The following is a 13,657-nucleotide window of genomic DNA, read 5'->3' as shown; positions in this document are numbered from 1 at the left end:
CACTGGTGAGCCAGGCAAAAACCAGCAAGTGAGCCTAACGCCCCCCCCCCACCAACCGCCATGCAGTCAATCCCCCCCCCCTTCCCGGGCTTGGACTTCGGGCTGAAGCCCCTTGGTCACCTAGCAACGCCCGTCTGTAACTCTAAACAGGTAACCAGTAAAAATTTTAAAGCGTATCCTATGGAGATCTTTAAGTACCGTACTTTGTCACCATGTGCAATTTTAAAGCATGACATCCATTTATCTATTTACATCATCTTTCACATTATACAAAAATTGGTCTAACTTTACTGTTTAGTTTAGTGTATTTTTTCTAAAAAATTTCGCTTGAAAGACCGCTGCGCCAACACAGTGTGACATAAAATATTTCAACAATCGCTATTTTCTTCTCTAGGGTCTCTGCTAAAAAATATATATAATGTTTGGGGGTTCTAAGTTATTTTCCAGCAAAAAATACTAAATCCATGTTGTAAACAAAAAGTTCCAGAAAAGGCTTGGTCAGCAATAGAACAGCACATGGGTTACCTGTATGGAGAAGCCCCGCCTTACGTGATAAGATTGTTTTTTTTCCTCACCTCCTCCCTATTGCCCAAAACAGAACAAGCGGCGTGTCTGCATGGTCTAGCATGTGTCAGGGTAAGTAAGCCCCGCCCGGTCCTTTAGGCACGCCCTAGACGCGGGAGGACACGCCCCGTTGCACGCTCGTTCCGCCCCTCGGTGCTCACCCTGGATCCGGGGATTCATCTACCATGGACCTGCAGCTTTTGGAGCATCGGGTGCGGGTGACCAGCATAGACAAGACCGGCCTCTGGTTCTACACACACGCGCTTGTCAAGTTACTGTTCCTGAGGCACCGGACCAGGTGAGTCCTCCGGGGGGGTGAATGGTGTCCTCCCCACAGAGAGGCTTCGTCACCCCCCCACAACGATAAGTAGAGGACCTCGTGGTCACATGGTGCCAGCCTCCTTCATGGTGCCAGCCTGGCTGGAAGAAATAGCGTTCTGTATAATACCGACACCTTCTATAGACAACCACTGGTTGAGCTGGGGAGTCCATGCTGACAGCTGTTTCTTAGGCAGGATAGGGGATCATTAATCCCTGTTGTAGGGAATTTATATGAGAAGATGATGGAGCATGCACTATGGATTCATCGTCATTAAAGGTAGACTCCGGAACACGCAAAGATCTCCCTTATGGTGGGGCTCTACCTGCACTGCAAGGGTTAACCAATTCTGGATCTTCCCTAGGGGGGGCCGTATACAGAGGTTTTATCTCTCTCATCCCCCCCAAACCGACAGATCTGTCTCTGCAGCCTCTTCTCCCTTGCACTCACCACGCACACTACAATCTGATTGTACAATCTCATTTAAATCTACCAACAGCTATGTAGTGCAAGGGCCTCCCTGATTGGTTTGTTTAGGTAGTTACTTGTCATTTTGGTAAACCTAGAATGGATTATACAGATGTCTAACGACTTCATCGGGACATGAGGATGCCAAAGGACAGTCCACCACTAGAGCAGAGGATCGGGTAAGTGAAACACTTACTGTCTCTTAGACCAGTGGTCATCAAACCTGTCCTCAGGGCCCACTAACAGGCCAGGTTTTATGTATTACCTTGGGGGAGATGCAGACTAGAATACTGCAATCACTGAGCAGCAAATGATATCACCTGTGATGTATTTCAGTTATCTTGCAAACCTGCCCTGTTAGTGGGCCCTGAGGACAGGGTCGATGACTACTGCCTAAGGGCTCTTTCACACGGGGCGGATCAGTGATGATCCGCCCCGTGAACACCCGCTTGCTCAGCGGGGATCACTCCGCCGATCCCCGCTGAGCAGGCAGATGACAGGTCCTTCGCTACACACTGTGCAGTGACAGACCTGTCAGAGCGCCGCTCTCCCCTATGGGGGATCGGATGATGACGGACCGTAGAGTCCGTCGTCACCCGATCCGAAAACGGATGGAAAAGTAGGTTTTTCCTCCGTTACGCTTTTCGGAGCGGGTCGGATGTTAGCGGACATGTCACCACTGACATCCGACGCTCCATAGGGATACATGTATGTCCAGTTTTTCATCCGAAAACGGAAGGATGAAAAACGGACTTACGGATCCTCCGTGTGAAAGAGCCCTTAGACAAAGATGAGTGGTTAACCCTTGCAGAGCGGGCACATGGACTTTTTTATTTTCCCAGAGATGGCCGTTAAGTAGGGTTGCCACCTCGTCCCTTTTAAAACCCAACACATATTAATTTACACAGGTTCTGTGGCTGATAAAGGTGGTAATTAAACGCACTTAGTGTCTTATCTGCATTTAAATTAGCCTCAGAACCTGTGTAATTACTGGGTTCACACTAGTGTGATCGCAGAGATTGCATGCGATTCGCACCCGCAACGCAGGTGCCGATCACATGCGATTTCTGAGCAATGTGAATTCAGCCATACAGTTGTATGGCTAAACTCACTTAGGATTCGCACAGAAAATAGTGCAGGGACCTGTTTTTCCCTGCACTAGAATCGGATCGCATGGGTGTTCTTACCTATGAGATCTGATTCCTGTGCTAGTTCACAGTTCGCACTGCGATCTGTGAACTAACCTGGGGGTGTCATTAAGTTAATGACACCTGCAGCGGTTGGCACAAGGCAGTGTGTGAACTGCCTGCGGGAGAGGAGCGGTACTGGAAACCCGCTGGTTCCCGCATCATGCATGCGGCTCACAGCAAGGGTCTGGTGCGTCCCGGTTCACCGTTTCAGCCCAAATTTTTGAGCTGAATTCAGACCTGAAACCGACCAAAAGACACACAGGTCCTGATGCAAAATCGCACTGCAGCCGCAGCGGAGATGTGTGAACAGGCTCCATATAGAGACGGTCACAATCTCCTACCATGTGAATTGAATAGGTGTGAACCCAGCCTAAATCTGCACATCACAACTGTTAAATGCCATCACATATCATTCTTGTTATTCTTCCTATACACAGGGGTTGATTTACTAAAACTGTAGAGTGCAAAATCTTGTGCAGCTGTACATTGGAGCCATCGGCTTCCAGTTTTGCCAAAGCTTAAAGCGGAACTCCACCCAAAAGGGGAAGTTGCACTTTTAGACCTCTTTTCAAGAATAGCCCTTTCGGGGAGGGGTACCTTATTTTGACCAGAAGAGGGGTGGTGGGAAGGAACTTCCACTCCAATTGCCTAGGCGGTTGGAGTGAAAGTCGCATTGTCGCATACATTCTTTTGGAACATTTTGTTGTTCGTATACTGTAGATGTTTGTTTTTATTCTTTATATATATTATTTTATCAGATGCAAGTTTTTCAGTTTGACGGAAACTCCAGAAGACTACACAGTGATGCTGGATGAAGAGGGATTTAAAGGTATACACAATCCCCTTTTGTATCACTTTTGTAGAGTCCTATTGTATATTGCAGTTTTTTTTGTCATTTATATTATTATATATTCGTTATTATTTAATTTGTGCGGCACTTTTCATACTGTGTATTCCCATCAGTCCCTGCCGTCAAGGCGCTTTCAGCCTTAAGTCCTTATCTATCATATGCTCATACTGGGGGGGGGGCACTTTAGACAGGAGCCAATAACCTAGCAGCATGCCTTTGGAGTATGGGAGGAAACGCACACAACCACAGGGAGAACATGCAAACTTCTTTCTTGCTGGTATTTGAACTGAGGTTCTCAGTGCTGTAAGGCAGCAGTGTTACCTGCTAAGCCTTTGTGCTGTCTGACTGAAGGAATCTGCTAATATATCTGCAATTTGCATCACAAACTTTGTTTGTAATTTTGCCACTATAAAAGTACATATTTGTGTACCCAAAGTAGTCAGATTCTCTTCATGTGTTGAGAACTGGGCTCAATGCTAAAAGATTCTTCATACACCCCAAAAGTATACCGATCATGATCTGAATCAATCTGAGCAGTGTGCGCTAATGTAGGTGACCACGATGAGATCAGCTTTTACATTTATGGGCTGACTGTGGTTTATTCAGTAATGTAAAGGGCAATAAGTCCAACAAAACATCCACATTAATGGTTAACTTTAGTAAACTGAAATCTGTTTAGTGAATGAGCTCATTGGGGGAGATTACCCCATATTTACTGACCCAGTAATATCAGAACTAAAAATACCAGGGTCTTGATGTCACCAAGAATAAAGACTCGGGGTATTGAAAACCTGCCTAGTATAGTAAAATTTCCCCTCACTACTAGATACATATGCTTTTGCTCAATTTTGTGTCTCGTTAGTGAGAGATCCCATCACTACTTGTGTTTGTAACACCCCTTTTTCATGACAGGAAGTAAGGGTAAATCTCCCCATTAGGAACCCATACAGCTGTAAAAACCTGACAAAGGTTCTAATCCATCCCCCAACTGGAATAAATGGTTTGAGTTTGAGTTGGGCTTAAAAGCTCACCATACACATTACAGTACGTGCCTACCTAAAACTAATCCAATTGCATAGAGACATAAGCATTACATTGTTATTGGTTAATGTAGAACAGGGGTCGCTAAACTTTCTAAAGAAAGAGCTAGTTTACCGTCCTTCAGACTTTAGGGGAGCCAAACTGTGGGAGTAAACAATGTCCGATCTTTGATATTAGGGGATAAATAGTTGATGTGGGAGGAAGTGCACTGATTTTAGTTGTTGTTGGTACCAGTGGGAGGACCAGGGCCTCACTGTTGGTGCCAGTGGGAGGACCAGGGCCCCACTGTTGGTGCCAGTGGGAGGACCAGGGCCCCACTGTTGGTGCCAGTGGGAGGACCAGGGCCCCACTGTTGGTGCCAGTGGGAGGACCAGGGCCCCACTGTTGGTGCCAGTGGGAGGACCAGGGCCCCACTGTTGGTGCCAGTGGGAGGACCAGGGCCCCACTGTTGGTGCCAGTGGGAGGACCAGGGCCTCAAGGGCTGGATAAAGGCAAGCACAGGGCCGTATTTTGAAGATCATTGATGTAGAGCAATCTGCAAATTAGTTGTAATATGCATGGGGCCAGCCTTTCCTAAACTTTTTACCCTGGAGAAACCCTTGTAATTTTCAGTTCTTGGAAAACCCCTGCTAAAACCAGTTCATAGGGGGTCAATAGTAAAAATACAACTTGCATCTCCGTGGTGAAAATGCCACCCTTCTAGACAGCTGGGTAGATCATTGGTATCATGCAGCTGATTCTGCTAAGTAGTGTTGGCCCTGGAACTATCCAGGCACCATCAGATGGGTAGTCAATCGGCCACAGCGCAAAAAATTTGAAGGAACCATAAAGTTCCATGGTTCCCTGGCATGGAATGGCTGGAACAGAGTACTCCAAAGTTACTTGTTATAACCATTTATATATATATGTTGTGCACACCTCTTTGCTTTATAAAATAACAGTTGCATAGAGTGACTGACACTTCTTCCCAAGAAGAGTTTGCACACTGATATCTGATCTTTTCCGTCCCCACTCTACATAATGGACAAATGTGATCATGGGCTGTGGGCATTTCTGCTCTTGGTGTCACAGCTATCACGACCCTCCTGTAGGTCTCCTCATGGCTGTGGGCTAATGTATAACTAATTGACCTGGTGTGTCTTATCACTCCTGTGTGAAATTTCAAAGGTGTTACTTGTGGGACTACAACTTCTGGCTGCTGATTGAGCATATCAGCCATACAATGTACACACGTTATGTATACATTTGATTTGGTTGAGAAAAGGGTATAATGCCAGCAGGCATTTATTAAAGGGTGAGGCAATTTGGGATTCCATTTCCAACAGTTGCAAAGATTCAGGAAAGTTAGGTACTGGCTGTAATTCATTGTTCCGTTTTTTAAGGTCTATTAGTTATTTGGGTCTTGGAATTCATCCAGCCCTGGCATAATAACTGAAGTCTTATTATGACAATGCTAATGTAGGCTACACACACTAGTCTGTCTGACCCTGATTAGGTGTGGTTGCAGCACCCTATAACAGAACTGACCATGCACTGGTAATTGTTTGGATGTGGAAGATTACCGTTTGGACCACACATCTTGCTGGGAGTAATAAAAACTGTTGTACAGTTATTACATATACAGGCAGATGTATGGATTAAGGATCAGATTTTTTTCCTTCGGAAGTCTGATCATTTGTCCCTCTTTATGGTTACATGTACAGTATTGTGATCTGCGCTCTGTGTTTACTGTTGGAGTTAATAGAGACGGGGAACATAGAATGTGCTACTGCCAGCACATTTCTGCTTCTGCCGCACCAGACTATAGAGAATTGTTCCAAATGTCTGTATGCAGAGAGCCTGGCCCCACTTCTTGTCACCAATACTGTGGTGATTATACACTGAAGTGTATAAGAGCAGGCCCTGGTCAGATCCCACTGTAACAGAAGTGGAAAGGAAATAATAGCAGGAAGGAAAGCAGACGCCCTAATCTGTTATGTTGTAGTGAGCTACCTTTTCCTATCGCTCAGCGAGCTCGTACTTGTACATCTCACATGATGAGTAAGTATGTGTAAACTAGAGAAGTACCTGTACAGACAGTGTATACCCCAGAGATGACAATTAGAGCTGCTTTACTTCCTGCTAATGTTTTGATTCATTGGCACTCTGGCAATTTTTATATTCACAAAGATTCCACCTTCACATACCCTGTAATGACTGCTTTCTGCTGAATTTCTCAGGATCAAGTTTGCATTTGTTTGGCTGCAGCAGGTGACACGCACCTTATACCTTTGCATGCCATTTCTTAAATGTTTCCCCAGATACTTCACAAAAGTTGGACTCATTCCATTGCTGCCATTTATTTGGGAACCACGGTTCCACCCATGTTCTGCCAGCGCTGCCAATTTATTCTAGATTCCTAGGAGCTTGAACAGACTAGGTTTCTCAACTTTGTCTGAATCCTCAATGGGAGTGACATGCAGACTTATTTATTAAGGCCTGAGGGCCACATGTGGTTTGCTACAAGAACTTATCTGGCCCACAGATGATGTGCACAGTCGTTGCTTCTCTTCCTTCCTCAGCAACACCCCTGGGGGCACTGTTTTAAAGGGCGACTCTGATGTAAAGGGGGGAAGGGGGCTCTGATGGAAGACCCTGATGTAAGGGGGGACTCTAATACAAGGGGACCCTGATGAGAATGTGCAGATTGAAATTATTTTTGTTCAGCCTTTTAATAATGCTCGTTTATTTGAAATTTCTTTGCTTTATTATGCTGAAGGGTTTTTTTTTTTTTTAAATCCCTAATCCTATCACAGTGGGGTGTGGCCAGGCAGCGGATGTAGCCGGACGCACCTTCAGTTCTCTCCGCTGAGAATCCGCTCTGTTATTCTGAGGACACGATCTACAACGTACCAGCTACATCACAACGGTTATTTGAAGATCTGCTGAGCACGGCACTATCCTTATCTGGCTGACACAAGCACGATGTCGTCCACAAAGTGACGATGTGGCCCAGTCCGTGGACCTCATGGCACAAAATGGCGCCCTCTCCCAACGGTCTGCTAAGGACAGACACAGAGAGGCAGCTATAAAGCTGTTCTCCATGCCGCTATCCACAGACCCCACAGCCTCTGCCAACATACCGGAAGACTTGTCAGGGAGCTTATCTGAAGCAGACAACAGGGTACCACTGGAGGATACCAACGGTACGGGATTTGACTGGAACACAGTGAGTACTCCAGGGGATATCTTTGCTAGACCCCCTGACCCCTCTGCTAAGGATGCCACGGGTGAGCCCACACTACTGGACATTTTTACAGCGGTTAACACATGTAACCTATCCATAGCTGCCCTTACAACTGAGATAAAGGGGGTCAAAACAGAGATTACCTTTATGCGGCAAGACGCTCAAAAACTGAGGGAAAGAACATCAGCTCTAGAGGGGAGAGTGAGCTCCATAGAAAGTGACATGGCACCTATGCAACGGGACCTCACTTACAATACTCACCTCACAGCATAGCATGACTCTCGTTTGGAAGCTTTAGAGAACACTATGAGATGCAACAATGTGAGAGCTATACGTCTACCTGAGAGTGTTGAAGGAAAGAACCCACTTAAATTTATTGAAAAGTGGCTCATTAAAATCTTTGGCAAAGAAGTGTTCTTCCCTATGTTTTCAGTGGAGAGGGCACACAGGGTTTTGGCTAGACCTCCACAACCAGGGTGTCCACCGCGACCATTCCTGTTCAAGCTCCTTAAAGCGGAGTTCCACCCAAATTTTGAACATTATCTGTATGTATTCTCTTCCTTGCCTAGATGCTGACATGCAGTTTAAAAAAATTTAAATCGCCGTAATTACCTTTTTTTATTTTTCTATTCTTCTTTGCACTTCCTGGTTCTCCTCCCGTGGGAGTAGGCGTGTTTCTAGCCTCTCCCAGGCTCCTGGGAGCTAGTCTCAGGCTTCCCAGGATGCCACTGAGCATGTGCGGGAACGAGCGGTGAATGCTGGGAGCACAGCATTCACTACATCCAGGAAATAAATGCTTGTGGGCTTCAAATGCCCACAAAGAAGATGGAAACCGCCTGCAGTGAATAATATAAGTTATTCTTTCCGACGAAATCTGACACAGGCGGACATATTACACACAATATGTGAGTATGTAATGCTGAGAAGAAAAGTTTGTGAATGAACTAAAAAAAAAAAAAAAACGATAGATAGGTGGACCCCCGCTTTAATTATAAGGATAGAGATGCGATCCTTCATAATGCCAGAACAAGACTTGCAGCTTTGAAGATTGATAATACCAAGGTATCTCTTTCCGGATTTCTCAGCAGACCTGCAGAAACAAAGGGCTAAATTCCTTGATGTAAAACGACACCTCAGGGATCTGGAATTAAAGTATGCCATGTTATATCCAGCTTGCCTTCGGGTCGAAGCTCTGGGTTCGGTCCAATTCTGTGATACACCATTTGCAGCTGCACGATGGCTGGACTGGGAAGGACAATCGCTTCATGAGGCACGCAATAGATGCCCATCATGAAGGATAATACACTTGAGCTGACTGCAAGCTCCATTTGTCCACTGATACCTGTGTCAAGGCGGAGTCCACTGTTTTTTGCTATAACTTTTGTTTAAAGGCTATGGCTTATGTTCCCGCTGTTGAGAAGTTGTCACACTGGAGTGTGCTTTCACTGTCGCCCCCTGGATGGTCTGGCATAGCCAACATATGGCAAGGTTATTTGGTCATGTTGGCCAGGTACTTTGTTTTATTTTGAGTTTCATACCATGGCCCTGTGTGCTTTTATTTCAGCTTGATGCTCTACTCCCAACTCTAACGGTTTGTCTACTGAACTTGGGGTTCGCTCCTTCTTGCTGGTATAATCACTTGACAGTAGGGATGAGGTTCAAGTCGAACTCATGTTCGACTCGAACATCGGCTGTTCGCCAGTTTGCCAAACAGCGAACAATTTGGGGTGTTTGCGGCAAATTCGAATGCCGCGGAACACCCTTTAAAAGTCTATGGGAGAAATCAAAAGTGCTAATTTTAAAGGCTTATATTCATGGTATTGTCATAAAAAGTGTTTGGGGACCTGGGTCCTGCCCCAGGGGACATGGATCAATGCAAAAAAAAGTTTGAAAAACGGCCGTTTTTTTTCGGGAGCAGTGATTTTAATAATGCTTAAAGTGAAACAATAAAAGTGTAATATCCCTTTAAATTTCGTACCTGGGGGGTGTCTAATAGTATGCCTATAAAGGGGCGCATGTTTCCCGTGTTTAGAATAGTCTGACAGCAAAATGACATTTCAAAGGAAAAAAAGTCATTTCAAACTACTACGACTTTTAATGAATTGCCAGTCCGCCAATAAGTTCATTGATAAAAACGGCATGGGAATTCCCCACAGGGAAACCCAGAACCAGAATAAAAAAAAAAAAAAAAAAAAAATGACGTGGGGGTCCCCCTAAATTCCATACCAAGCCCTTCAGGTCTGGTATGGATATTAAGGGGAACCCCGGCCAAAATTAAAAAAAAAAAAAATGGTGTGGGGTCCCCCTCAAAATCTATACCAGACTCTTCAGGTCTGGTATGGATTTTAAGGGGAACCCCGCTCCAAAATTAAAAAAAAAACGGCGTGGGGTCCCCCCAAAAATCCATACCAGACCCTTATCCGAGCACGCAACCTGGCAGGCCGCAGGAAAAGAGGGGGGGCGAGAGAGCGGCCCCCACCTCCTGAACCATACCAGGCCACATGCCCTCCAACATTGGGAGGGTGCTTTGGGGTAGCCCCCCAAAACACCTTGTCCCCATGTTGATGGGGACAAGGGCCTCATCCCCACAACCCTTGGCCGGTGGTTGTGGGGGTCTGCGGGGGGCTTATCGGAATCTGGAAGCCCCCTTTAACAAGGGGACACCCAGATCCCGGCCCTCCCCCCCTGTGTGAAATGGTAAGGGGGTACTGTACCCCTACCATTTCACAAAAAAACTGTCAAAAATGTTAAAAATGACAAGAGACAGTTTTTGACAATTCCTTTATTTTAATGCTTCTTCTTTCTTCTATCTTCCTTCGGTTTCTTCCTCCATCTTCTTCTTCTGGTTCTTTCTCCGGTGTTCTCGTCCGGCATCTTCCTCCGCGGCGTCGGCGTCTTCTTCCCTCCTTCTCCTTGGGCCGCTCCACATCCATGATGGCATGGAGGGAGGCTCGCGCTGTGTGACGCTTCTCTCTTCATCTTTGTCTCTCTTCATCATCTTTTCGGGCCACTCCGCATCCATGATGGCATGGAGGGAGGCTCCCGCTGTGTGACGCTTCTCCTCTTCTGATGGCTCTTAAATAACGGGGGGCGGAGCCACCCGGTGACCCCACCCCCCTCTGACACACGGGGACTTGACAGGGACTTCCCTGTGGCATTCCCCGTGATGTCAGAAGGGGGCGGGGTTATGTAACGGGTGACCCCGCCCCCTCTGACGTCAGGGAATGCCACAGGGAAGTCCCGTCAAGTCCCCGTGCGTCAGAGGGGGGCGGGGTCACCGGGTGGCCCCCACCCGTTATTTAAGAACCGTCAGAGGAGAAGCGTCACACAGCAGGAGCCTCCCTCCATGCCATCATGGATGCGGAGCGGCTCGAAAAGAAGATGATGAAGAGAGAAGTGTCGCACAGCGGAAGCCTTCCTCTATGCCATCAAGGATGCGGAGCGGGCCGAGGAGAAGAAGACGCCAACGCCGCGGAGGAAGATGCCGGACGAGAACACCGGAGGAAGAACCAGAAGAAGAAGATGGAGGAAGAAAGAAGAAGCATTTAAATAAAGGAATTGTCAAAAGCTGTCTCTCTCTCTTTTTTTTTTTTTTTTTTTTTTTTAACATTTTTGACAGTTTTTTTGTTTAATGGTAGGGGTACTTTTGTACCCCTTACTATTTCACACAGGGGGGGAGGGCTGGGATCTGGGGGTCCCCTTGTTAAAGGGGGCTTCCAGATTCCGATAAGCCCCCCGCCCGCAGACCCCCACAACCACCGGCCAAGGGTTGTGGGGATGAGGCCCTTGTCCTCATCAACATGGGGACAAGGTGTTTTGGGGGGCTACCCCAAAGCACCCTCCCAATGTTGAGGGCATGTGGCCTGGTATGGTTTGGGGGGGGCGCTCTCTAGTCCCCCCCATCTTTTCCTGCGGCCTGCCAGGTTGTGTGCTCGGATAAGGGTCTTGTATGGATTTTTAGGGGGACCCCACGCCATTTTTTTTTTTTTTTTTTTTGTTTTTACATTTTGGCCAGGGTTCCCCTTAATATCCATACCAGACCTGAAGGGCCTGGTATGGAATTTAGGGGGACCCCCTCACGTCATTTTATTTATTTTTTTAATTTTGGTTCGGGGTTCCCCTGTGGGAAATTCCCATGCCGTTTTTATCAATGAACTTTTATGTGTATTGTCGGACCGGCAATTCATTAATAGCCGCAAGTAGTTTTAAATGACTTTTTTTTTCCTTTTGAAATGTCATTTTGCTGTCAGACTGTTCTAAACACGGGAAACATGTGCCCCTTTACAGGCATACTATAGACACCCCCCAGGTACGAATTTTAAAGGGATATTACACTTTTATTGTTTCACTTTAAGCATTATTAAAATCACTGCTCCCGAAAAAACGGCTGTTCTATAAAACTTTTTTTTGCATTGATCCATGTCCCCTGGGGCAGGACCTAGGTCCCCAAACACTTTTTATGACAATACCATGCATATAAGCCTTTAAAATTAGCACTTTTGATTATTCATGTTCATGTCCCATAGAATTTAACGGTGTTCACGTGTTCGAACAAATTTTTTGCCTGTTCCTGGTGCGAACCGAACAGGGGGGTGTTCGGCTCATCCCTACTTGACAGTATGCTATTCCACTGCCCTGATATTGGGCAGTATATCAGTTACTGGCTCCACTTCTACTTTTACTGCAATACCAATGCAATGTCTAAACTAACCAGAGTTATGTCCTAGAATGTCCGGGGCTTAAACAACCCGGTTAAGCGACTGGCTGTGCTCCACACGGTCAAGCGTTTAGATGCTGATGTGATTTGCCTACAGGAGACTCACCCCCCCCCCCCCAACTTCTACTCCTTTACTTGCCCATAGATGGTTTTGTCACCAATTTCATGCTACATATTCAGTGTATTCAAGGGGAGTGAGTATCCTGATCCGAAGGGGTACACCATTTTCCTGCATGGATGTTAAAACCGACCCAGATGGTCGCTATGTGTTTTGTTTTGTGTTCTCTTTATGAGACGAAGTATATAATAGGGATGTACATTCCTCCACCGTTTTCAGCCCATCTTAAAATACTAGCCAAGTTTGTAACCCGCTTTCCTGGCATACCGGTATTGGTCCTAGGGGATTTTAATAACTACATAGACTATGAGACAAATTATCTGCCCATGCCAGAAGCGGCTTAATAAAACACCAGGTGGCCTACAACTAGAGGTCGACCGATATGGGTTTTTCTCTGGCCGATGCCGATATTTACAAATCGCGGTGGCCGATGGCCGATATGTGATGCCGATTTTTTTTTTTGTTTGTTTGTTTTGGGCCGATATATTAGGCCGATTTTTTTTTTTTTTTTTTTTAACCTTCATCTCATAAAATCTAACAGGTAGACCTCTTTCACAATGGGGCATTTTTCAGGCGCTTTTGGGATAAAAATAGCACCCTGCAGTCTCAGTGTGATATCCCGAGTGCTTTCACACCGAGGCGATGTGCTGGCAGGATGTTAAAAAAAAAAAGTCCTGCGAGCAGCATCTTTGGAGCGGTGTATACCGCTTCTCCTCCACTCCTGCCCATTGAAATGAATGCGCACCGCTGCCGAAGCGCCTGCAAAGCGTTTCGGCAGCGGCGCTTCAGGGGCGCATTTAACTCCTTCCTCGGCCGCTAGCTGGGTTATAAGCGCCCTGCTAGCAGCCGAATAGCGCCGCTAAAATGATGGTAAAGAGCCGCTAAAACTAGCAGCGTTTTACCGTCAACGCATGCCCGCTCCAGTGTGAAAGCAACCTTCAGTGATACGGAAAATTTTTTACATTTAAACATTTATTAAACAAAACAAACCTCCAATCAGTTCACTTGTATGTAGAATTTAGATTAAAAAAATATAAAAAACACCTCTCTTAAATATTAAATACACAAAAACAGGTAATCAAAACTTCTGGATGAAAAAAAATGGGCTAACTTTACTGCTTAGTTTTTTTTTAAATTTATTAGTGTATTTTTCTTTTAAAAATT

General features: G+C 45.9%; 1 protein-coding gene across 2 annotated transcripts in view; it reads left to right on the top strand.

The window, feature by feature from the left end:
* Positions 1-659: 659 nt before the first annotated feature.
* Positions 660-13,657, top strand: part of CASTOR1 (cytosolic arginine sensor for mTORC1 subunit 1) — a 125,872-nt gene continuing 112,874 nt past the window's right edge. The window contains exons 1-2 of one of the 2 annotated variants that reach the window (XM_073630850.1): positions 660-862; positions 3,300-3,370. In XM_073630850.1, the coding sequence (XP_073486951.1) occupies positions 750-862; positions 3,300-3,370 (184 nt within the window). In that variant the 5' untranslated portion in view covers positions 660-749. The remainder of the gene's footprint in view (positions 863-3,299; positions 3,371-13,657) is intronic. The other variant, XM_073630843.1, reaches the window with a different exon arrangement.

Source organism: Aquarana catesbeiana, linkage group LG01, assembly GCF_042186555.1.
Source record: "Aquarana catesbeiana isolate 2022-GZ linkage group LG01, ASM4218655v1, whole genome shotgun sequence".
In the NCBI taxonomy this organism is placed as follows: domain Eukaryota; kingdom Metazoa; phylum Chordata; class Amphibia; order Anura; family Ranidae; genus Aquarana; species Aquarana catesbeiana.
Note: the sequence above shows the minus strand (reverse complement) of the source record. Positions and strands in the feature narration are given on the sequence as shown.